The sequence below is a fragment of the Amblyomma maculatum genome, chromosome 9 (assembly GCF_055883805.1).
Source record: "Amblyomma maculatum isolate TAMU_Amacu chromosome 9, ASM5588380v1, whole genome shotgun sequence".
Taxonomy (NCBI): Eukaryota; Metazoa; Arthropoda; class Arachnida; order Ixodida; family Ixodidae; genus Amblyomma; species Amblyomma maculatum.
In genome coordinates, this window is record NC_139352.1 from 25995058 (window position 1) to 26020395 (window position 25338).

General features: G+C 46.7%; 4 protein-coding genes across 8 annotated transcripts in view; 1 reads left to right on the forward strand and 3 right to left on the reverse strand.

Moving 5' to 3' along the window:
* Positions 1-488: 488 nt before the first annotated feature.
* LOC146178610 (uncharacterized) lies at positions 489-3709 on the reverse strand. 4 transcript variants are annotated; one of them, XM_084578414.1, is made up of 8 exons: positions 3464-3537; positions 3330-3366; positions 2985-3170; positions 2514-2588; positions 2319-2429; positions 2108-2200; positions 1972-2032; positions 489-1169 (listed from the first exon to the last, which is right to left on the reverse strand). In XM_084578414.1, exons 2-8 carry the CDS (start codon positions 3331-3333, stop codon positions 830-832), a joined length of 870 nt encoding a protein of 289 aa, XP_084434540.1. In that variant the 5' UTR covers positions 3334-3366; positions 3464-3537; the 3' UTR covers positions 489-829. The 4 variants fall into 4 exon arrangements, with proteins under 4 accessions (XP_084434540.1, XP_084434538.1, XP_084434541.1 ...); XM_084578412.1 differs by lacking the exon at positions 3330-3366 and having other exon boundaries at positions 3505-3709; XM_084578415.1 differs by lacking the exon at positions 3330-3366 and having other exon boundaries at positions 3464-3557.
* A 23-nt stretch (positions 3710-3732) lies between these two features.
* LOC146178611 (uncharacterized) lies at positions 3733-7909 on the reverse strand. Its single transcript, XM_084578407.1, has one exon. It carries the CDS (start codon positions 7622-7624, stop codon positions 5075-5077), a length of 2550 nt encoding a protein of 849 aa, XP_084434533.1. The 5' UTR covers positions 7625-7909; the 3' UTR covers positions 3733-5074.
* Positions 7910-8136: 227 nt separating this feature from the next.
* On the forward strand, positions 8137-16747 carry LOC146178612 (vacuolar ATPase assembly protein VMA12). Its single transcript, XM_084578418.1, has 2 exons — positions 8137-8565; positions 15085-16747. The coding sequence occupies exons 1-2, from the start codon at positions 8180-8182 to the stop codon at positions 15308-15310; spliced, it is 612 nt and encodes a 203-aa protein (XP_084434544.1). The 5' UTR covers positions 8137-8179; the 3' UTR covers positions 15311-16747.
* Positions 16748-17722: 975 nt separating this feature from the next.
* Positions 17723-25338, reverse strand: part of LOC146178613 (sushi, von Willebrand factor type A, EGF and pentraxin domain-containing protein 1-like) — a 112607-nt gene continuing 104991 nt past the window's right edge. For both annotated transcript variants that reach the window (XM_084578416.1, XM_084578417.1), the window contains exons 9-12: positions 24558-24626; positions 23658-23730; positions 22255-22794; positions 17723-20125 (exon numbers count right to left, since the gene is read on the reverse strand). In XM_084578416.1, the coding sequence (XP_084434542.1) occupies positions 19849-20125; positions 22255-22794; positions 23658-23730; positions 24558-24626 (959 nt within the window). In that variant the 3' untranslated portion in view covers positions 17723-19848. The remainder of the gene's footprint in view (positions 20126-22254; positions 22795-23657; positions 23731-24557; positions 24627-25338) is intronic.

Consider the following 25338-nt stretch of genomic DNA (forward strand, 5'->3'; position numbering starts at 1 on the left):
GCCAATTCAAGTCAAGGACAAGTGTGTGGCTAAGGCGTCGGTCAGCCTTCATTGTAAGGAATTTGATCTATAGAAAAGTCGTTAGTTAGGCCTTGACTTTGAATTTTCTTCTTCATCTTCTTCCCAATTTCCTGCCATTCCACCGGTTGGGTTGTGCGCGTGCTTTTCGGAAGGAGTCTTCGTTGTTTTCTTCTGTTCAATAAACATTCAGTTGCTAGTCCTGCCTTGTCTTGTCCTCTTCTTTCCTGTGTCTCATCCTTTGGCTGGTTAAGTATGAACAACAACGATCTGTGTGGAAGATGAAAAAAAAAGCACCTCACTGCAAAGTCGCCCTCCAAATGGTGACCGATGACGGTGATGAAAAGCTGTGCCACAAAGTACAATTTAATATAGTTGTAAATGTACATTGTCTATGTACATAGATAAGCCTTAACTGATTATCTTTTTCTTTGTTATGACAGGTTTAAAAGTGTGACAAGAACACTGCGTGAAGGTGGCTGTATTTATTAGACAGAATCCATGCCAAATTCCAATTAAGATAGGCTTGTGCAGGTTTGATTTGCATGGTGTAAGAAACCAGTGTCAGAAATACTCGAAGGTGGCTGCTGTTTATGACAAGCACGTGGCTTTTTTTTTTTTTTTTTAAGATTAACAACATGTTGATTCAAGTTTGAAGCAGATGTAAGGAATAATATGACTTGAATGAAAGATTGCGCTTATTGAATTACACTCTTCTAACTTGCCAGACAAAGACGTTTTCTTTTTTTACAAAGGACTCCAGCATGTCAGTAATAGTTATTACCCTTGAGACTAAAAACCAGAACATGCTTCACACATCTCCATGCTTAATATGCGAGTCTTTTGAAGGTAGAGGTTCCAGCGTGGCATATTCGTGAGAGACTTCCAGCAAGTGGTTGACAAATGCAATGTCTGATATGATGTCGGGATCGGAGTCACAACGTTGGCCGTTATGACCATCAACACGCTGGGGTTGAGCCCATTCAGCTCTGGGTGAAATGCGGCTGTGGAAGAGAGCCGCCGTGTCGCTGGTGGCGAATGTGACCGAATCATCCTCTTCCTCATCCGGTGTCAATGGAAGTGGTCTTCCGCCACGTCTTGCTGGTATCAATCCAGTTGCCTTTCCAACACAAGGGCAGGACACTTTATGCCTGTTGCACAGAATGATGCAAAAGCCTTAGCAACGAGTAAACCTGCCTTTTGTAAATTCATTTCATCCTTTGACTTCGATACGCTGTCACTAAAAAAACATGCCACATTATTACTGCATTTCCTGAATGCCAATACTTGCTGCATACTCTTTTTGTAGTGGCTGAAATAAACTTATTCTAAAGCAATGGCATTAAAGGCCCCATTTGCCAAAAATCTGGCTTTGGCATTGCGAGCCAAAAATCACAAGCATGGTGCAGGCAGGTGGTAGCTGGCAGCCAACACGCTCGAGCAATCGCTGCACATTAGGTTCGCCTCACGTTATGTTTGACAGGAGCTGCCAAATCGGGCCTCTTGGTTCATATGGGATGGCGATATCAGAATCAGCCTGCCAAAACCCTTGCATTCACGTTACCCCTAGCCTACGTTCATACAGCTTCGGTTAAAACGGATTTATGTGTGGGCTGGTTGCCTATGCTATCGCATCATGCCCTTAAAGGTGACGCTAAAGTGTCCCCCATAAATTTTTCAGCCTTTTGTACAGCATGCTTTTATAAACGTTCACGGCTCCAGCTGCTCGTGCACTATGAAAGAACTATAGCCAGTGAAGATGCCAAGCAATTCCCTTAGCTCAACCTTGTTCCAACTTGGCCCACTATGCACCTACGACGGCAATTACATAGTGGTGATAATTCAGCAACACTATCTATGCGGTAGTTTGGGAGACTAATGTGCATTTAGACACGAGTAGTCCAAAGTAGTTTCATAGTTCTTTCAACGTTAGGAAATTGCAAGTGTATTTACCTTTTCCAGAAAAGGATCGACAAGAGTATTGCCACAATTGCTATGACTGGCAATGCTGCATCTGAAGAAAAGAACAAGCTAAGATCACAGCCTGAATCTGAATATAAGTACATATTGAATTAGACAGTATACTTGCATAAAATCAGATGCCACGATAATGTCCAGTTGGTTTGTGGCTGCTGCGAAGCTGCTGCACGTTTGGAAGCCGCTGCTCTTTGTGCCAGCACATCTAAAGAAGATGGCATCTTGATCAAGCTTTTTTTTTTATATTGCTCTGCAGCCAATGCTTAACGCATTTGCCATTATTCAAATACTCAAAGAAAGCTGTCAATGTAATTTTAGCTCACCCATCTTTTCACTGATGTTGAATATAGACACCTCACAAAGTTTGGTAACACCATGTATATCAACGCCTCGGACCTTAGCCGTGAGCTCTTCGTCGTATATCCAGACATTGCCTGCAGATTCAAAGTTGTCCCCTCAGTTTCATAATCACTGCAGTCAGGTGGAGTTAACACCCAATAGGTGGTCTTGTTTCGCACCTTCCAGGTCATCTCTTTCAGCTGTTGGGAATCCGTTGCTGTTATCCACGAGGAGGTAGTAAACAACGTTTGGCTCTGGAAAACATGGGTTCCCAGTCACTACAGTGCTGTCATCATCCGGGAAGTTCAGCAAGTAACCTCTCCCAATTCCATGAATGCTCTGCTGTGTCTGCAACACTGCACATTGCTTTCGGCATGGCCTGTTCAAGGTATGACGTTCGATTTCCTAGCATGTTTGTGGCGCCCCAACACGGCACCTCTGAAATTTAACACATTTAAAACTTCTGAGCAAATGAATGAAACACAGTTAAAATTAGCGCTCCTGGGTGTGACGTCATTTATATAAAAAAATGGCGGGAAGTTCGAAAGCCAAATTTTGTTGCGTAGTTGCGGAAGAACGGTTACGTCAACAAAAATAACAGGCGCGGATGTCTAGGACGCAACCAGCAAAGATTTGTCATGTTTCCTCACGTGGTTTGGATACGACCCTAGTGAGGCCGATGTCGACTGGAGGGTTGAGGAAGAGCCGCACAGACGCAAACGTCTCGTTGACCTCGGAGGGCATCGAGAAACAAGTGTTGTCATCCGAGTCCCACACGAGGGCTGCGTTTTCGCTGACGATGTCTTCATGGCCAAGAACCACCAGACTGTAAGCGACTGTGCAACACCAGAAGCCCAGTACGCGGGCCGCATTAATTGCCAACACCTATTGGAGTGCTCCTAATTGGCATTCACCGAGCTTTTAGCTACCAACTGTGCTAAGTGAACAGCATGCAGACAATGCAAACGCGAGACACCGCGTTAATACACGCTTACCCATTTGAACGGTTCTGCGCAATTTTCGAAATAAGCGCTGGCAAAGTAAGAAAGTAGTTAAAGTAGTTACTCAAGCTCTCTACCAATTCGAACCCTAAGCGCTTTCAACCAAAGCTGGCAGAGGGGCCACTTACTGTTTATCACGCTAACCAATCCGAACAAGGACTAGGCTTACCGCCCAGGCCCCAGGCTGTCGATAGACGGCAGAGTGCGAAGGCCAGCACAGCTACTAGCAGCATCTCGAAGGAATGAACTGACGCAAATTGGCCAGCGACGCGCTCTTGTTACGATAGCGGGCGGTTCATTTCCTTGCTGAAAGCACTTCCCGTCGCTTCGGAAGGTCAGATAAGGCGGCCGATTCCGGCTCAAACCAGGGTTCAATGAAGACAAAACGTCAGTGCGCTCTGTGAAATGAATGGTATTTATTCAGGATCTGCTGGCAAAGGTCCCAGGCCGGGGCGCTGGTAGCTGAAAATGAAACTCATGACGAATTAATAGCACTGCACAAGAATGAAACATGCTCGTGAGACTACAGTGAGACTAATGCCCATATCAGGTCCTTTGGTAGTTGTGAACAGCTACTCAAGCTACACAGGACACTAGACACTTGCAGTAAGTTATATGAAGCAATATTTTTGACAAAGCAACAAGCAGGTCCAAATTTATTAAGAAAATCATGACACTTCAAACAAAAAAATGGCACAAATGTGATACACAGCAAAGCCATTCTGATCAAGAAAATGGAAAGATGCTTGGAATTGGTATGTGGAGAAAGTCCACAATGCACAGTAGGAGGCAGGTACAGAAAAAAAAACTGATCCGAATGTCTTTGCTGGTTCTTTACAGACCAACAATAAATGAGGCAATGGCAATGCAAAGGAAACAATGTAACCATTACCACCCTGGATGCTGAAAGAAAATACCAGACTAAAAGGGAATAGGGAAGGGAGGTTTGCGATGCAGATTTCCCCCGGTAATCCTTTTCACCAAATGCGAGATGTTGAGGGCGCAAGATGAAGGACACGCGAGCATTCCACTGCGGCAACGCTGATGATGAAAAACGTAGAATCCAAGGAGACATGTATTTCATTCAAAATGCTTACATCTCATACACAACCATATTGGCGCTGTCATTTCTCTCAAGCCATGCGTTTACAAATGAAGGCGACATCACTCTTGACATTTTGCTGCATTTGCAATCGTTGTCGGCCTTTTTTTTTTTTTGTAGAAATCATTTTTGCTTTCTCCTATTTGTGAAGATTCCACTGCCGTTCTTAGTGAGAATGCATTTCAATGCACTTGCAATAATATAGATGACACGACTTTAAAGAAGTTCAAAACTCTTGCAGTCACAACTGTTGGAATGACACACGAGGCATGCAATCTGTTTCTGCCTAAGGCATCTTCCTTTGGCGATAGCACATTGCCTCATTCAAGGAATACATGTCACTGTACAAAGCGTCAACGTTTTCCAGGAGATCTTGACTACTGCGAGCACGAATACATTTTGAGAAGTGTCATAACATTAAAAAAAAAATTTGTATTCGACACTACAGCATTTTTTTTTTTCATCCAGCTTCAATTTCTTGTACGTGCTCAGACAAGGGGGTCGCCAGCGCATCATGAAAAATAACAAAAGGAAACAATGGGTGGTGGTTTCACATCTCAATGACAGACATGTTTGCCGCTAAGCCATCACATGTCGGGCAGAACCGCGAGGAGCCTCTCATGCCGGGTGTACATCTTCAGTAGCGCCTCACCCCTCCACCGCCCATATACCGATTTCCAGCGCCTCCAAAGCTTCCACCACTGCCCATGCCAGAGTGGGCCATCATAGAGCCACCAGCTCCTGAACTGTAACCCTGAGAACCCTGTCCCATGGAACCGCCTCCCATGCCTCCGCGCGCTCCCATGCCGCCTCCTGTTGACCAGCGGTCCGGTTGTGAGGACCAAGACTGATGGCCCGAGTCGGGCTTGCGGCCTTCAGAACTCCACGAGCTTCCGCCTACCCCGGACGATGAATAGCCGCCGCCTCTACCCCCTGAGCTCCAATGATCTCCCCCTCCAGATGCCTGGGGACCTCCAAAACGAGCCCCTCCATATGCTCCGCCAGCCCCTGAAAAACCTTCCTTTGAGGGAAAGCGGGGCTCCATCCTTCGTACTGGCGGTGATTCGCGAGGCAACCTGTCCCTGGGGGCCCTGCTACCGCGGAACTCTCTGTCACCAGCAAAGTCTCCTCCAGACCGGTCAAAACGCCGGTCATCTCTGTCAGTGCCACGGTCATAGTCTCGTCCTGGACCCATGTGGGGCCTCTTGCGGTCTCTCCAGAAGGCTTCTCCCCCAGCCTCCATGCGGCCGGGAGGCCCGGCGCCCAGCACACCGCCAGGCTCGTCGTCGTAGGGACGCTTCACTGGCCGCCGCATCAGGCCTGGGCCTTCACCGAATTCGGCAGCCCGGCCCATCTTTCGCTGCCGAAGTTCTTCACGCTCCCGCTGGATTCGCTCCCGTTCAAGGCGCTGTTTCTCACGCTCCAGGCGCAAGAGTTCAAGTCGTTCCCGCTCCAGCTTCTCACGCTCGACACGGAGACGCTCACGCTCTCGCTCAATGCGGAAGGCTTCTTCACGCTGCCTGCGTTCAAGCTCTCGAGCACGGAACGATGATGCACCATCTTCACCCCTGCGAAAAGGCTCTCTCTGCTCTCTGAAGTCTGCTCCCATGCGTCCACGGAATGGTGCTCGGAAGAAAGGCCTTCTGATAAACGGCCTCCTGAAGCCACGCACAGCCCTGAAGCCCCGGATAAATGGCCGAAAGAAACGTCGACGCACAAAACGCTCTCGTGAGTGGCTTCGGCTTCGCCGTCGCTCCTTGCTGTCCTTGCGCTTGCGGTCCTTGCCCTTCCCTTCCTCATCCCCTTCACCCTCCTCTTCTTCTGCATCTTCTTTTTCCTCAGCTGCTTCCTCTGCAGCTTCTTCGTCCTCAGCCTTTTCAGCCTGGTCATCTTTCACAGCTGCAGCCTTCTTTTCGGCAGCCTCTTTAGGCTTCACAGCTGCCTTGGCTGCTGCAGGCTTTGTCTTGGCAGCAGGCTCCTTTGTCTCTTTTGCCGCCGCAGCAGCAGCAGCAGCTTTTCCAGCTGCTGCTCCAGCGGCGACTCCAGTCTTGCCCTCGGACTTACGCAGGGCACCACCTGGCTCGTGCCTGGTGGACTCAACGGAAATCATCTTTCCATGCAGTTCAGTACGGTGCAAGTGCTGGATGCATTTGTTCGCCTCCTCGGCTGTGCTCATAGTCATAAAGCCGTAACAGCGTGCACCGGGTGTCTTGGCGTTGGTGACAATCTTGGCCGAGGTCACTTTGCCATGCTTGCCGAACAACGCCTTGAGGTCGGCCGCCCGCGTTGTATTAGCGAGACCGCTCACCCACAGGTTACGCACGGGCTCCTTGTCCGCGGCGGCGGCGGCAGCAGCAGCAGCAGCCTTCGGCGTCGCCTTCAATGCTTTACCGGCAGCTTTCGGGGTCTTCGGTGTAGCGGCCTTCTTCGGCTCTGGTTTGGTTCCCTCAGCGGCTTCTTTCTTAGCGTTCTCCGCTGCAGCTTTTTTCGCAGCTGCTGTTTTAGGGCCAGCAGTCGCTTTGGGCGTTTCGGCACTCGCAGCCTCTTCCTTGCCCGCAGTTTCGTCTTCAATGTCGGCATCCAAGTCATGGTTGTCGTCGGCGTGCACGATCAAGGCCTGCTCAGCCTCGTGACCAGCGTCTTCGTCCTCTTTCGACGACTGCTGCTCCTTGGCCGCGTTCTTTTTCTCAGGCTTATTACTGCCGCTAACATCACCGCCGCCCGACTCTTCATCCTCCCCTTTCGGGTCAGCTTCGCCATTGTTCACCTTTTCGTCGCCACCCTCGGCCTCTTCTTCTTCTTCCTCCTCGTCGAGCGTCTCGATCTCAGCCTCGTCCTCATAGTCTGACTCGCCGCCTTCGTGCGCACCGTCATTGCTTTGAGTCTCAGACTCGTTGTCATGGCTCAATTTCTTATTCACGCGCTTCGTGGCCGCTTTCTTGGTAGCTGCCGCGGCAGCCGGCGCCGCCGGCTTCAGCGGCGTCGTGTCCACCGGCACCTCGAACTCGTACGTCTCCGCATCCTCGCCTTCATCGTGAAGCGCGTTAGAAAGCCGTTCGATGAGCGCAGCCTTCACTCCTGTCTTGTCTAGTCCGCGCTTCTCAAGTTCGCTGCGCAGTTCAATCACTCGCAGCTCGGACATGGTTTTCTTCGTCGTTAGGCCTACGCTATCTGCCGTCGGAGCCATCTTGGCTCGTCGGTACTGAAGCCGCCGCGTTCACGGCGCACACAAGGGACACGAAAAAGTCGATCGCGGAGAAGAAACGTCAGGACGCACCTGTTCCGAGACCCACGCCCGGAGCTCGTTGTCGCTTTGGGAACAGTCAGCGACGGGGACACGGCGAACGCAAAAAAAATTCCACAAGAAACAATGCGCGGCACAACCACCGTGACCACTACACAAAGCACCACGCACGCCTCAACAATGGCGCTGCGCACAGTGATTCGTCGCTATCTGTGATTGGCCGACGCGCGCATGTCTGATGTGTCTAATTTATAGGGGTTCGAGGTTAATACAAACAAAATTTATCGTGCATTTTTTAGTAATTATAGGCCGTAATATTTTTTTTAACTTAAATGTACTCTAAAATTGTTGAGTTTGAGAACATTACAATATGACACGTCAGTCGCATAAAAGGAGCGTGCAGTTAACGTTGGCGACGCTACTACCATTGTTGCTTCAAGCCTACTCATTTAGTTGCTACTGTCATTTCATACCTCCACGCCTGCCACCTATTTCAAGATGGCGCTACTTAGGAAGGGTTTTTTGAGTTTCGAAGGCGTTAGAATAAAGCCGGGCAGTACGTTACTTGCCTTCCTAGAAAACTTGCGTGATAACGAAGACTACGAAGAAACCCTGCGAAAGCAAGCAGAAGAGTCTCTAAACTGCGATGCCACCGGTATACCGTTCCAGCGGCTACGTTCTCTCCGCGACGCTGTACGTGCCTCCGCCGGCAGAGCACCCGTCTACCTACACAAACTTTTGGAAGGCTCGGAGATCTGTTTTCCGAGTCCAGTGACTCCTCCACGCAACCCCGAACTCGAAGCCCGTGTGCAGAAGCTCAGGGCGCAACAGCTGAACCGGGAATACGACCGCATGACATCGGATGTGGATGTTTGTCGCAGCGGGTATGTATCCTACGGCTGTTAGTTTCATGTGAAACGCATCATTAGCCAGCTACACTCAATATAAGCGCCCCTGATATATCTGATCGGAGAGCTGGTACTGAGAATTTCATAACTATGTGAATTATGCCTTCATGCATTTCAAACGCAGCCTTTTACAAGGAATCATGCTGACCCGCCAGAAGAGCGTCGAGGATAAGATAAGGTAGTACTTCGTCAGGGGTACCCATGGTCCAACTGGTTTATTTACTGTCAAGACGGGTGGAGTGCGGCGACTGGGTCACCAGTCTCAGGCTCATCCGACGATGTTATCGGGAGGAGGGTGAGCTGGAGCCTGGCCAGTCGGATTTTGCGCTACCGAGCTCGTTGCTGTCAGGATTCCTGGTTGGCTGCTACTCTGGGTGTCGCTCGTCGGGCTGCGCTGCCGGGACGTTAACCTGTCCGCTCTTCATCTCACGGACCTCTGGGTTACATCTCGAAAGCGCTTCCGCCGGACTGACGCCGATGCTTTGGTGGGAACGGACTAGCAAGAGTCCTTCTCGCCTTGTCTCGATGATGTCCTGAACTCGAGTTCCCCCATTGCCTAAATCCGCCGGGCTAGATTTCTTTCTATTCCACAGCCTGCGCCAGTCAGAAAATGGAGTTCGAAATAAATTCGACCAATTCGAGCTGCGGCCTCGTGGCTTCTTTTCGGTTCCCAGACTTTTGGGGAAATTCTCTTTCGAAGCTTTGGTATTCCGGCTCCGTCTTTTCGGTCAGAGCTGAAGCGACCCTCCCGTGACGCTGATGCCGCACTCCTCACCGCTTTTTCTGAACTAGCTACGAACCTAAAAGGAAGAAAGAAAATAAGGGGGGGGGGGGGGGGGGGGAGCAGCAGGAACAAACGTTTGAATGCCGACTATTGGTCGTCCCGTGGTTTTAGCTTGCTGTTTAATGTTGCGGATATCTTCTACTGAATTAGAATATGTTATATTTCTGTGAAGCGTACTTTAGTGATGAAACTGAGGGAATTGCATTTATTTTCTTTGCCAAATGTCATGGTCTTGATCAAAGCTAGCTGATATAGGCATCATTGCTACTTCCGGGCTGTATATATGTACCCAATGAAAACAATTTCTTGCTTTTTTTCTATGCTCATTGCATGAGAAAAAAAAAAGTGCAAGAGTCTGTAATGTTGCTGAATTGTGATGTCTGCAACTTGTAGAAACATATTGATACGTGGCAGAAGGCTAATTGAAGAAATCACGACAGCTGATGACAGACGTAAGTGTTTTGGCAAGCACAAACCGTTGCTTTAGCTTCGTTGTCCCTAACTCTGTTGTCCGTCGTCGTCCTCTTCAGTGGCATATACGTAACATTACCCCGCCACGAAAAGCACCGTCCTGGTGCGTACTACTTCGGGGAACTATAGCTAGAGTGGTACGGCTTCATGCGAGCGACATGAACGATTTCAATGCGTGGCATATCGAACTGTCGGTGTGGGTGCACAGGCGTGATCTCGTATGTCGCGGAAATGACTGGCCATAAAACACGGTAGGGGCCTGTGTAGCGCAGCAAGAGCTTCTCACGGAGCCCAACTCTACGAGCGGTAGTCCAGAGCAAGACGAAAACGTCAGGAGAGTAGTGGACATCCCGATGACGGGAATCATGGCGCCGTTATTGAGAGTTTTGGGAGGAGGCCAGTCGGAGGCGAGCAATAACACGGGCGACGTCAGCTCGGGATATGGCGTCACGAACATAGGAACTTGCATTAGCGGTGGGAGGCAGTACGCTGTCAAACGGAAGAGAGGAGTCATGGCTGAACAGAAGATAGAAGGGCGAGTAGCCCATTGTATTGTGACGGGAGGAATTATACGTAAAGTTAACAAACGGTAAAGTAATATCCCGGTCACGGTGATCAGCCGATACATACATTGACAGCATGTCCGTGAGTGTGCGATTGAGGCATTCGGTGAGGCCGTTCGTTTGTGGATGGTAAGCGTTGGTGAAGTAGTGCTTAATGGAGCAGTATCGGAGAATTTCTTCGACTACTCGAGCAAGGAAGCAACGGCCACGATCAGTGAGCAGCTGGCGTGGAGCACCGTGGAGCAGGATAACGTCGTGGAGTAGAAACGCAGCCATGTCAGTTGCACAGCTGGTGGGTATCGCTCGTGTAACGGCGTACCACGTAGTATAGTCCGTAGCCACCGCAATCCACTTATTCCCCGAAGCAGACAGAGGGAAAGACCCGAGGAGATCAAGGCCAACTCGGAAAATGGGTTCATTGGGATGTCGATCAGCTGTAGGGATCCAGCAGGCACAACCGAGGGCTTCTTGCGTTGCTGACACCTGTCACAAGAAGCCACATAGTGACGAACAGAGTGGTAGAGGCCTGGCCAAAAGAAGCGCCGGCGGATGCTGTCGTATGTACGATATACACCAAGATGACCCAAAGTGGGTGCGTCGTGCAGCTGCTGAAGAACGGTGGCACGCAGGTGGTCGGGGACTATGAGCAGAAGCTCAGCCCCATCTGGTTGCATATTCCACCAATATAAAGTGTCGTTGTGGAACACAAACAAAGCAAGGGTAGCGTCAGGGGGATCAATGCTGAGGCGGTTGATAATGCCACAAAGCTTGGTATCTAAGCACTGCTCATGAAGAATGTTTAACAGGTCAGAGATGGACAACACACAGGTGTCATCATCACTCTCGCTTTCAGACAACAGATCTACTGTGTTGCGGGACAGGCAATCGGCATCAGTGTGTAGTCGGCCGGACTTGCAGACGACAGAAGAAGTGTATTCCTGAAGACGCTGTGCCCAACGCCCAAGACGACCAGTAGGGTCCTTCAGCGTAGAAAGCCAACATAAGGCATGGTGGTCGGTGATGATGGAGAACGGGCGGCCAAACAAGTAAGGGCGAAACTTTGTAATGGCTCACACGAGGGCTAAACACTCACATTCTGTGATCGAATAATTCTGCTCAGCCGCTGAAAGGAGGCGACTTGCATAAGCAGTGATGCAAGTGCGGCCCGTCTGCTGTTGGGCGAGAATGGCACCAATACCGTGACCACTGGCGTCGGTGCGTACCTCCGTTGGCGCTGAGGGGTTGAAATGTGCCAAAACGGGCGGGTTGGTGAGGGCTGCAATGAGCGCAGAAAAGGCTTAAGATTGTTCTTGGCCCCAGGAAAATGGAACGTCGTTCTTCAGAAGTGTACGAGCCTTCTCCGCAAAGTTGGGGACAAACTGCCGAAAATATGAGCGAAGGTCAAGAAAACTACGAACGTCACTGGTACAGCGGGGTGTAGGAAACGCACTTACAGCACAAATTTTGTCGGGGTTGGGCTGAACGCCGCGGGCATCGACCAAGTGTCCAAGTACCTTGAGTTTACGTCGGCCGAAGCTGCACTTCTTTGAATTCAGCTGAAGGCCAGCTCTTTGGAAGATTCGAAGGTCGAAGAAAAGGGAACGGCGTCATCGAGGTAACATAAGCATGTCGTTCATTTGAAACCGCGTAAAAGAGAGTCCATCATACGCTCGAATGTAGCAGGCGCATTACACAGGCCAAAAAGCATCACCTTGAATTGCTACAGGCCATCGAGAGTGATGAAGGCAGTCTTCTCTCAGTCCCGTTCGTCGACCGCGACCTGCCAATAACTGGAATGAAGATCAATCGAAGAGAAATAGCTGGCACTGTGCAAGCAGTCAAGGGCATCTATCCTGGGAAGTGGGCAAACGTCCTTCTTTGTAACTTTGTTGAGGTGTCAGTAATCAACACAGAACCTCCAGGTATTGTCCTTCTTTTTAACAAGCACGACAGGTGATGCCCAGGGGCTGCTCAAAGGCTCTATAATGTTTCTTTCGAACATCTTGTCCACTTCATCTTGTATGACGCAACATTCAAAAATAGCGACTTGGTACGGTCTTTTGTGAATTCGGCTGGCGTTTCCAGTATCGATGCGATGAGCAATGAGGGATGTTTGTCCCAAGGGTTGGTTACCAAAATCGAAAATGTCACTGTATGAAGTCGGAAGGCTCGTAAGTGCTTGAGAACGATTAGGACACAAGTCAGAAGCTACCATTACCCCGCCGGGGTGGCGCAGTGGTTACGGCGCTCGACTACTGTTCCCAAGGACGCGGGATCGAATCCCGGCCTCGGCGGCCACTTTTCGATGGAGGCGAAAAGCAAGGCGCCCGTGTGCTGTGCGATGTCAGTGCACGTTAAAGAACCCCAGGTGGTCGAAATTTCCGGAGTCCTCCACTACGACGTCTCTCATAGCTTGAGTTGCTTTGGGACGTTAAACCCCTCAAACCAAACCAAACCAGGAGGTATCATTCCTGATGTGCGGGCCTCCGTAGGTGAGGACAGTGCAGGTCATGTCGATACTGGGGTCAGTTCGGCGAGAGAAATGCCCTCAGGAAGAACTTGCACAAAAAAGCTAAAGTTCAGGACTGGAATATAAGTGTGGTTATTCGCAACGTGCGCAATATTGTGATGGAGAGCTATGCTACGCTGCAGAATCATGTCGGTTAAGGGGGAAATAACGTAGTCGTCATCAGGAATGGAGGGAAAAGGCGACATGAGCACATACAACAAGGTTGACGACTGGGCAAGTTGGTGAGGGTTCATTTTTAACCAGCATTTTGGAACTAGTGATTTTGGAACCATGTTCGAACTGTTCTCGCCATATAGAAGATGATGTTAGCGAGCATGATGGTTGCATCCCAGTGGTTGTTCCAGCTGCAGCCTCATACTCATCTAGCCAATCATCAACGTCTGGGTTGTCGTCGCCATTAAAGATGGGAGGGTGGCAAATTTTTGTGAGTACTACTGGCCGAGGCAATGTTCCTGCGGTGGTAGGGGCTGCCTCGGAGGTCATCGTGGCGATATTTGACGTCGTTGTGATCCCAGGTAGGTGGCAGCCGCTGCGCAAATTCAGTTTGGGCTAATCGGTGCACACTGGGATCTTGATTCACCTCCACCAAGATGATACGTGGCAGAAGGCTAGCTCAGCAAACCACAACAGCTGATGACAGACGTAAATGCTCTGGCGAGTACAAACCGTTGCTTCAGCTTCGTCGTCCCTCACTCTGTTGTCCATTGTCGTCCTCTTCAGTGGCATATACGTAACAATATTCCAGATGAGTGTTCACCGGTTTTATGTCCTCTGTGAATGTGCAGAAATTTCTTTTAAGTATTGCATGATTTGTACTACTTACTGGCACCATGTGCCGTATCTGAAAATTCCTGCAGTAACACAGTAGTAGCTTTTTTTTCTTCCAGTAGCTAACACGAATTTATGAGACCTTGTTTATTCACTGTTCTTGTCAGATTTTTTGTAACTGAAGCTTTTGTATCATTCTTGTGCCTTATAGCCTCGCATTCTACCCTGGGATCTACAGCGTGCTATGAGACATCAGTTACGCAGTGAATTGAATTGATTCATTTTAGTTGGTTGACTTGAATTCAGAGTAAGTTGCAGTTAAATATAACTGCCGGTTGGCATGTTCCACAGTGCAGAGGAAAAACCTCCTCTCTACTTGTAGGCTAAGAAAGTACCGGAAAGTGGCTCAAGACTGGGAAGAAAGCAAAGAACGAAGACGCGCTCAGTAGGATTTTCACTCACTGTAGCCATTGCAATGCTCTCGTTTTGCATTGCATGAAGTAATGAGCGTTTGTGAGTAATGTGTTTAGCTAAATTGCTAAACCAAATTAATGCATGAAACCTTCTTAGTTCTACACTTTCTTTTTCTCGTCATCCTTGAGAAGCAGTTTTGAATGAACTGGAGTTTAAAAGGAAATGATCAAGGGATCTCATATCTTGAGTAAAGCAGCCTAATCTGGATTGCTTGAGTGTAGTGATTGGTGTCGGGCATTTCCTTGCTTTGGCAAAACACACAGTCTCAGCTGTTTCCAGCCAACGTATACTGCAATAATTATTGGCAACTGTTTTTTTTTCTTTCTTTTTTTTTAAATTGTGTATATGGAATAAAATGCAGGTTTATTATCTTAAGTTTGCTGTCCTTGGTTGCTGATGAACTAATTTGCTGCACGTAGCCATAAACTCATGCCCATGCCTACATTCATTGGCGGTAAGATTTTTAGGCATAATTCCAGTTACAGGTTGCTCATTTTCAAAATGCTTCAGAAACTGTTTATTATCGATTGCAGCTGCATACCTTCAAAAACTGCAAAGTGTTTCATTATGTGTGAGGCTTATTTTTCGGGTGCAGGTCAGTGACTCTAATGTAACGATTTGCTCTTCGTCTACTATACTTACGACAACTAAAATTGTGTGTATAGTTAACACTTTTTCATCAGCCTCATTGTCAGCCCAGCTGTGTCATAGTGAGGCAAAAGTCTCGAATAATCCTCCTGCTCGCTTAGTCCTGTGTAGGCTTTGGCCTCCGTATTCATTCTAAATTCCTAATGTTATCTACCCTCCTGATTCTCTGCCACCGCTTGCCATGCTCGGTTTCTCTTGGATTGCATTGTCGGCATTTTCAATTTCGAGTCTTAAAACCTCGCAGCTCGTTACTGCAGGTCCGCACCACTGTCCAGCCTGGGTGCAGAGGTCAAGCAAGTCAAGCAGCAGACGTGGGCTCTGGTCAATGTGCTGGTCACAGTTGCCGGCACGTTTGCCTTCTTCTACAAGGCGGTCGAGTACTCACTGCCGGAACCACACATTGCCCTGCAGGTTTTGGTGGGACTCTTTGCCTCCATTGTGGTGGCTGTCGCTGAGCTGTACTTCCTCATAAAAGTCATCTAACTGCTCATGGGCTCAGGATGTTGTTAAAGTCACTTCTGTCATGTTTTATCCGTGCATTTAAAAAAGTAGGCCCTCTAATGTGAAAATACCCAAAAAGCCACTCTGGGTTGGCAGCACATTGTATTGTAACATATAAGTTAATATGGAGTGCAAGGTGAAGGTGATTAATTTTGGTAGTTTAAACATGCAGCATTACAAAATGGTTAAATGAGTGCAGGCACTCTTTGTGTTGTTAGTAAACAGGTTAAGAAGTCCATCTTGTTTCAGTTTCAGTGGCTGAATGGCGACTATAATGACAAAGTCTAGAGTATGCGAGACATAGGTACAAAAAGAGAGCAATATTTCAGGCATTTCTTTGCTGATTTTTGTTTCAACTTTTTTGGAGGATTGCGTAAGAGTTGAAGTAAATTAAAACAACAATCTAGGGCTTATATCAAAGTGCTTTTATGGCTCATATAACCTAATCTAAGCATTTGCATCATGGCTAGAGGCACTGCCTAAGTCTGTGTGAGAACTTCAAGCTCTTTCCTCCATATAATATTGCATTATTCGCAAAAGTATTCCAAACGGTAATAGAAGCCCGTTATATTATGTGAGTGTTCATGTATGTAAGTGCGGTTTGCTTGGTTCAACTTGCACCAGTGTATGATACCAAGAGCCATTATTTTACTTCAAGATAATGAGGGTCCTGGTTAATCCAAGAATGGACTATAGTTTTGCTTAGGTACCTTATGAAGCGCTTCTAGTATAGTGTCTGTAAGACGATACTCAGCCAAAGAATAAGGACTCTAAAATGTTGGTGCAACCTTATCAGTTTCTGCAGGTCGCTAATAGTGTTGTCTTTCCCTTGACATTTAACCTTACCAAAGAGTCTGTAAGATAAGAGCTGCGGGATAACATTTTAGCATTATTTTTTCCTTTAGTGCAGTTAGTACAACAGTCAGGTTTGTTCTTTTTCTTATGACATCACAATATGTGCAACAGTGATGTTGCCTGTTGCGAGAGTGTAAAGATAGAACACGCTTCTTGGCCAGAGTGGGTGCGTGGACTTTTACGTTTTGCAAAGAACACTGTGCCTTGACCACTTTGACCATTGCTATCATTGTGTCAAGAAAGCTTGGCTTTCACATGAGGCCGCACTTTCAGGGTCACCCACTCACAGTGCATTCAAAGTGCTGCCTTTGATAGTTCCTGTTAGTGGTAAGCTAATTTTCATGACAACTAAAAGAAAGTGGGCAGCATATTCCGAAGCACTTCCAAAATACTGCCTACAGTGTTTAGCAGGCCTTGATGGACTAGTTTTGTCTGTTTTTTCTTAACTTTGCTATACAGTTGGCTGCGAAAAGCCATCGTTGCTTTGTCACTTTACATAACCCGCTGTTCCCTTTTTGTCGTAAGTTATTCCAGAACAAAACCAAATAAAGCATTATTTTTCTAGTTACTGGTTCACGTGTATTCAGACTTTCACAGGAAGTGCAGTTTTGGTGTAGTGTATCATGTTTAAGAACTCCTCCAAGGACTGTGTGCCTGTTGAAAAACTAAGTGAAATAAGTGACATGCCATTAGGCTGTGACTGTGCTACAGTTCGATGAGCAACCGTGCGTCATCTTGGTTTCGGTCTTAGCCGCATATCGAATAAGGCAGAACACAAAAGCAGTCACCAATGTGGCATGCGATATCTTCACACGTTAAAGGAACCACAGGTGGTGCAAGTTATTTGGAGCCCTCCTTTACGGCGTCCCTCATAGTGCGTGCATTGCTTCAGGACATTAACATTCGCTTTGACACCTAGGTTTGTGATGATGGTTATGATAAAAAACTTTCATTTCCCCAAACAATGAAGAGAGAAGAGGAATGATTTTTGAGCAGGTCAGGTTGTTGTCCTTAGTCCAGGACATCATTGGCTCGCGCTAACCCGCATACTGGCCGTACTAGTTTGCGCTGTGTATCGGGCTCTTCGCTGGGCACAGCTGCCTTCCATTGCTCTTATGACTGGCGGGTCACTGCTAAGTCTTTATTCTTGTTTACACAACCACAGGATATATTGAAAAGCATGAGACAGACACCACACGAGGGGCAAGACTCGAGGTATTGGGTTGGGCAAAAGTAACATTTGGGCTTGCTGTTCGTGTTAGCATCCGAGCCATTGAGGCTGTTTTTATTATCTTACTTCAGCAAAACTCTGTGATTGAAAGAGTGTTGCATGAGAAAGTGACAATCTAATCATGGCTGGCTAAGAATGCATGTGACCAGTTGCAGTTGCTGGAGATTTTTCTGGAGTGTTACTGCAGTCTTTTACTCTTGCATTACCTCCTGAATTATCAAGCCCCTGTTCCTGATATAAGCCACATATTAGGTATCTCTGCTGTTTTCTGCCAGCATCCTTCCAGTGGCAGTATAATGATGCTAGGGTTAAGGCAAACATATTTATTTCAGACTCTGTATATAGTACAACAAGCCCTACATTCACAGAGGCATACATACAACAGCTGTACAAATAAATATACAAACATTGCAAAGGATCTCTATCAGTTATGTACACAAGTCAAGGTAATAACATGTTACATTGTTATTCTTCGATAAAATGCTCTCTGTCGGCTATCTAACAGATTTGGTAATCCTGACAAGCATCATACAACATTAATCACACTCACCCGGGATAGGTGAACATTCATGTTCAAGACTAGGTTCACCAGTATGACTTCGAAAAATGCTTCACAACACCATAAATCACACAACACTTTTGATAAGTTGTGGCAGAGCTCTAAATGCAGAAATGTGTAATGCTTGGCGACTTCGCACACACTTTCAAATGGAAGCCTCTGGAAATGCATCACAAGCACACATTGAAAAACAAAACAGGATGAGTGCTTTAAGGTGTGTATTGTGTAAGTGTTGCAAAGAACTCTGGTTAAACTTGAAGCCTAATCGCTGAACCCCACAGAAAGCTATTCATGCTGCGAGGTGCTTCATGCAAGTCTGCTTCACCTAGGGCAAAACTGTGGACAGTAAAAACTTAATTTCTTTTTGGCTGGCTTTCAGGAGATGCCTTCTTGTATGTGAGGGATGCCTCCTAATTTTCGTTAATCTGTAATACAATTCGCCTCTTACTTTTGGAATTGGGAAGTTCAAGAGCTGGACTCTTGGAGACACGAAACTGCTTGTGATCATCTGATGACCTACAGTTTTACCAGTGACAGTACAGCTTGTAGTGGGATGGACATAAGTGAGATTGACTTTGTGAACACCATGCATGAGTGTTCCAAACATAGATTCAGGGTGATGCTTTCTGCCGAATCCAGGTGCTCTGTCACAGAGTGCGGATCGTTCCAGATCTGCGAATGGAAATTGCTGACGGTAAAGCTACTGTTCAACTTCTTACATGACAATTTATTACTGTATGAACACTGAATAGATGTTCCCGGCCATATTTTGAGTGCACTGTTGGAACGGGGCACAAGCGTTTTTGGAAAAAGAGTGCCGTTGAAATGCCGAACTTTCTTTCGGGTGCTTTGAGAGGACGCATACCCGAATACAAAGGGAATTTTTCAGTTTACTCGACTGCAGGGAAGTTTAACTTGTTCACAGCACCCACATCCCAAAAATGTCTGTAATGGTCCTTGAATGTTCAAAAAGACATTCCTAGCTAGTTACTGTTCGCTGGTTGTGGACATGGTTCCTAAGACAGACACATAATGGCGACAAAACATATTTGCCATCAGCGACAAAGGTGTTCGCAGTTACTGCTTTTGTTTCTCTCTCTCCAAGTGTTTCACATATGATATAGGATACCATACCATACGGAACACCTACGATAGTTTTACAAGCCATTGTTGCTGTCCTACGTCTGCTACGCACGACAGACAAAGGCATTGTGGCCATGAGCTAGCTTGCAGATGCTTAAGCTGCTGGCAAAACAGAAACATCCTGCCACTGACGAAAGGCTTGAGGAATTGAATGAAGATGTGTAATGCAGCCTCAGGTTGGTTGTATCCTGCGGAAGCTCTCAAATAGTACTATTTAGCACTTGTTAATGCCGTTGTACTTGCGACAACAAGGAATGTTTTCTTTAACCTTTGCACAAGCAAGCTTTGCTCCAAAATGTTGTTGCTCACTCGCAGAAAATACATGCACCACATTTAAAAAAGAAGCATGTCAAAGCTTGTGATAAGTTTCCACTGAAATCGGCCATGTAACGGCATTTTAGAAAAAGAACTGATTGCGTGCCGGTGAGGCTGATCAGTCGAGAGCGTTGCTTCATCAATCACCGCATTCTGTTTCCGCTTTCTGCGAGACCTGTCGTGGCGTGGCCCCGAAAAACAAATTTAATTTCCTAAGAGCTCGTTTGCACGCGAGAGTCGTTTTGATCCCAGCGCACTCTTAGAGAACGTAGAACTATCATTGTCCTTGCAAGCTGGTCCAACTGAATTGCGCCTCTAGTTGTTGTGGTACTCGTGCCCTGAGATAAGGAGCGCTCGATTCCTTGTGTCACGCGTAGTGTAAGGTGGCGCCACCTGGCGTGTAGAGAAGGAGGCGCACTAGCTGTGTCCCGACGTGGCGTAGAGTTCGTTTTCCACCAGTCCGGTGTGCATTGTCCCCCTCATCACCTCAGCACCGAGCGGGTGCTCCACGTACACATTGTCCCCTTCTACCACGTAAGGTGCCAGCGACACCAAGGGTGCCACGGCGCCGACTAGTGACATGGCCACTGAAGGATTCTGGTAGTCTTCGTCTTCGTCCGGAGGCGGGATGGGGGGAAGGTCTCGAAGCTTGACACCATTGGGTGGGGGTACAGGTTTGTTCGACGATTCATCACTGTAGGGAGAAGAATTTGTGTAGGATGAGACTGGAGAACAACTATGTTTTTTCTACGCCTAATTGTTACCTAAGAAATCCTGGCATGGCAGCAAAGTGGAGAAAGCGAAAACAATTCACACGGTCAGTCTCGGGTCATTGCAGTGATAATGTGGCAACACAGCACAAAATAGGGTACAAAAACTAGCTTCTGGCGCTGCTATTTTGAAGACGAGTACAGTCGAACCTGGATATATTGAATCTAAATATATCGAATAATTGTTTACTTCTAATGGCCAAAACATCTTGATGATTTGTGCTGAGTTAGTATTGTTTGCGTTTGTTAAACTCACATTCAGCAAAACATTCAATGCATTGAACCGTGTGCTGCATCCCTGCACATGGTGCTTTCCTAACAGCCTTCTTTATCAATTTTGATTCAGATCGTGTATAGTAACAAAAAAATGATTATATTGAAGCGAATAAAATACGTTCTTGATTTTTTAAATACTTTTTGAACAACTGGCACGAAATGCGTATAAGACCAGCTGTATTTTTTCTGGTTTGCTGTTCCAAAACAGGGCCCACACCAATGTCAGAGACCATCTTGTTGCGGTCTGTATGTGTGACATAAAGGCTATAGCGCCAAAATGTGGTCCAGTCATGTGGTGCCGTTCATAATAATCAAATGTGCCCTATAACGGTGGAAAACACAGCAGAGCTCAGACAAGTTTAGCATACCCTGCCTTGGCGCCTGATCTGATAGGCCTTGTCGTATAAATGGTTGTCACCTGTATCTCATTTTCAGGCGTGGCTCTGATTTATTTTCTTTCGTCATCAATTCCTAAAGGTAATTTTGTTATACATATAATTTCATATAGAGTTTATATAGTAATGACTTCTTTTTGCTACCCCTAAGTGGAAATTAGTGTTGCATCATTTAACAGCTATAGGTTTGACTCCACCATACAGCAGCGCCGCTGCTCACACATCACTGTTTGGTATGTTCGCTTGTTTCATACCAATATCACACAAGTAGCAAATATGAAAATTCATGTTTGACTCTGGTGTTAGCTACACTGTTCTAGTCCCTTTCAGTTTGGGAGTATTGTTTGATGACCCTTGTAAATAAAGCGTAGCTGTGGCCCTTGCTTGGCATGCTTTACTTTCTTAGCTGCCAAAAGCATTTTGGAAGCCAACTGGCCCCTAATTCTAATAAGACTATTTCATTTACCTTATAGCCCACTATAGACATGATAGGCAGTAGTTGGTTCCAAAGCACCGTGTCCTGTGGCTGCAATGTGAGGCAAACTAGGCCTAGCAACGCTAATGAATGGTAGTACTTCCTACCAGCATGCCGCTGGCCAAAACGTTGTTGCAAAAAGCGCATCACTAGTGTAGTATTACTTGCAGATTTGCAATATAATGAACTATTTCTCTCTGCTGTGCTCAAGGATGCGGGATCGAATCTCTGCCGCTTTTCAATGGAAACGAAAAGCAAGGTGCTTGTGCGCTGTGTGAAGTGAGTGCACAAAAACCCCAGCTGGTCGAAATCTCTGGAGCCCTCCACTACAGCATCTCTTATAGCCTGACTCGCTTCGGATTCTTAATGCCCATAAACCAAAACTAACCAAACTATTTCTCTCGCTTTTTCGAGTTAAATATATCCAGGTTTTACTGCATTTATGTTATGCTAGATCACGAGTAGAACGTAATCGCAGTTGCTATTTCATTAATATGCTGGGGAACATTAATTGCTGACAATTGCACTATCACACTGTCGCCTATGCTTCACTCTGAAGTCCGACTTGAGTGGTACCCCACAGACGAACTGTGGAGATGTTTGTATTGGCTGCGACAAACCTACGACCTGGACACATGCAATGGATGGAGCAAACTAAACTTTTATTCTTTTTCTTTTTTCACTCTCACAGTACTGCCTACCCACATGTACGGTAGCCAAACTGGCGTTATGCCTAGTTGACCTTCCTTTCTCTCACTGCTCTCAGGCGCAGACTTACGGGGTATCAAAACCATCTCTATAAGCCGGACATGAGAAGGCATTGCCAATGCTCTGCTGATTAACCTTAAAATGATGAAAGGCAATTCCTAAAGTATTGCAATTCCATGGAAAAGATATATGAACTCACTTTTGCTCCCTGATCAGCCGCGATTTTCGCTTCTGATTGAAGTCGACTTTGGCATATAGTGCTGGCGAGGAGTCCCCCTCGTCTGGTTTATCGTCCGCTATGGACGGCGGCAGCTCTGAGTGGACGACGGTGACGCCAGCACTCGGAGTCGGTCCTGCCGTTATTGAAGTGACGCCTCCGAAGGAGAGCCTGCGCTGCTTGGAAGCCAGTGCGATCTCTTCGTATATGTTCTCCTTGGACGACAGAGAACTCTTGCGACTGGGCGTGAGACTCTTTCGGCGGTCACCGCCGCCCTCGGCCTTGAGACTGGCCCGGTGTCCACCTGCGGCGGTGATGTGGTTGTTGTTATGCACCGCTCCTGCGGTCGAGCCGTTCTGCTGCGTGGCGGTCTTGAGTGGTATTTCCATGTAGAAGTCTTCATTCTGGTATATGGTTCCGCTGCTATCTGTGTACGAGATGTTGGCACTTCCATTGTTGGCAGCCAGACTGGCATTTGGGGCCTTCGCTGGCTGACCTTTGGCCCTTGAAAAATACTTCTTCCTGCAATTCGTAATTTCACTGGTGATCAGATGACGATGGGGACAGGTTGGTGAGCAGCTTAGCAATGATGAGATTTTGCATGCCACTACGAGACCACAAAGTTAGTTTAGAGTCATTATTGTTTTTTACAGCTGCTGACTATACAAAGGTCATCTGCACAAACTTATGATATGCCACACTTTTCCTCAAATCACCCTATATTCCAACTCTCTCCAGTCTTTCTGTAAATTAGCAGTCCCTTCCTTATCCTCATTTCTTGGTACGCCTGGGACACCTTTAAACTGTAGTTAACTGATCATCAGTTCAAACGTCCAGTTTATTTGAGTCGAATCATTTTGTCTAGCATCGTCATGACTTCAATTTTGTATTACTTATTAGCAGCATGACAAGTATGCTGCAAAAACATTGTGTTGTCTAACGTAAATGAAATTGTAGTTGTGTCATAGCAAAAGCAGCTGCTGTCCGAGTCAGTTACCTGCATCCCCCCCCCCCTTTTTTTGTAAATAAACCATCAGTGAGCTTATTCTTAGTACCATTCTTAATTCCTTTAATTAAACATTTTTTTCATCCTTGTTCTGGTGAAATTGACTGTAGCGTTGTTTAATGGGGTCACAAAACTGATCACAAATCTGGCCATTAGACTAGAGCTTTGATGAGCCAGATCTTGCTTGCAACATGCCTGCAGACCGCAGGGTCTCGGGGCCATGAATAAATTTGTGTGCATGCCAGTACTGTGGTACAGGAAGCGTGCCCACAAAGGGACATCATTGTCTGACAGCGAAATCTGGCTCACAGCAGATTTTTTTTTAATGTCTTCTTGCTACAGTGCACATTTTTATTGGCTAATTAATCGAACAACTTACTTTTTGAGTATGAGGAGAACGCACATGGACAACAGGAAAAGGAACACAATGGAGATGATAGCTGCCACCATGCCTGCAAGAAAGACGTGAGGCTGACTATTGGATATATGAGTTTAACAGCACATATTGGCACGAAGAGAGCCACTGTGTTCTGGGGAAGCCCCATCTGCTTAGTGGAAAAATCAAGGTTTGTCTCAAAAGCTTCCTTGAAATTTGCAAGGCACTTTTGTGATTTACTGATTTACTACGCTGACACTCATTTTTGTGCAGAATCACGTGCAGTGGACGGTTATAGTACCAACTAGCGTTCATGAATGCAGTGTTAGGTTGTATGCATACTAATTTGTTGTAGTTTCTGCTGTTGTCCTTTTAGGCTAACCATCAGAATTGCAAAAAGCAGGTGGTTACTCGCCGAGGTAGCGCAGTGGTTAGGGCGCTCGACTGCTATACACAACAATGCGGGATCAAACCCAGGCCACGACGGCCACTTTTCACAGAGGCGAAAAGAGGCTCCCGTGTGCTGTGCGATGTCAGTGCACGTTAAAAGAACCCCAGGTGGCCGAAATTACCGCAGTCCTCCACTACGGCGTCCCTGATAGCCTGAGTCACTTTGGGATGTTAAACTTCATAAAGCGAACCAAAATGGAGGTGTTTGCACCTTGGAACATACTACTGATGCTGCAGCTCTCATTGCGATCATCATGAGAAAAAAAAAAAAGCATTCTATGATTTAGTGCACGAATGACTGTGTTGAGATGAACTAGCAGGTTTTATAATAGCATGACTATATATACTGTTCCTCGCAGTCAATTCAGCGTGTTTGCATGACGTGGTTGCAGTGACAAAATAATGGTGTACTTGTATTCTTAGCACTCTCACGTTGATGCACTTAATACTGACCGGTGAGTGTCGAGCTTGTGTCGCTGGCTGTTCCCGGGAGCTGCTTCTTGAGTTTCTGCCTCATCTCTACTGAAAATGAAAGATAACAGAAATATGTTTAATATCAGAGAAAGTGCGAGAAAGTTTGATAAGGCAATTTCAGCTTCAGCGGCACTGGTTTCAGCAAACCAACTTACAGTTTCTATGCAAACTGTAAATTTTGTGTATGTGTGCCCACCATTTTTTCTCCCTGTCTAGTTTTGTGTCCTCTTCAGAAACTAATGTGCATGTGTTGTTGCGAAAAAGGGCGTGGTGGCCGTGCTTGAAAAAAACAAAAAAACCTGCCACTCGTGGTAACGCAGCATTAACATCAAATTCTTGCGATCAGAAAACTTCCAGTAAGTCAAATATCGAATCATATTGTCGGTTTGTCATCTGACGGTGTTGAGTAGTGTTAGTTACCCGAAAATGGTGTCAGCTTTTGACTTGTGATGTTTGTCTCTGAGTCCGGGTGGGTTTATTTCACGAAAATGCATTCCTGAATGTCCGTCGCATATCTGACATATATACACAGCCTTTACAGCTAGTTTGCAGCAGTGTTGGTTTGCTGCCTCACGAAAACCAGGAACTGCTTCACTGCATGGCACGAGAAATGAGGCTGTTTCCACCTGTAGTTTTATTTATGTAATTGATAAAAGGCGCTGCACAGATAGTTTATATTTTTACACTGTGTTCCTGGGTCATTGAATTTTCTTAATGTGTCTGTATATATCATGCCTTTTATATCTTATTTTCATCAACT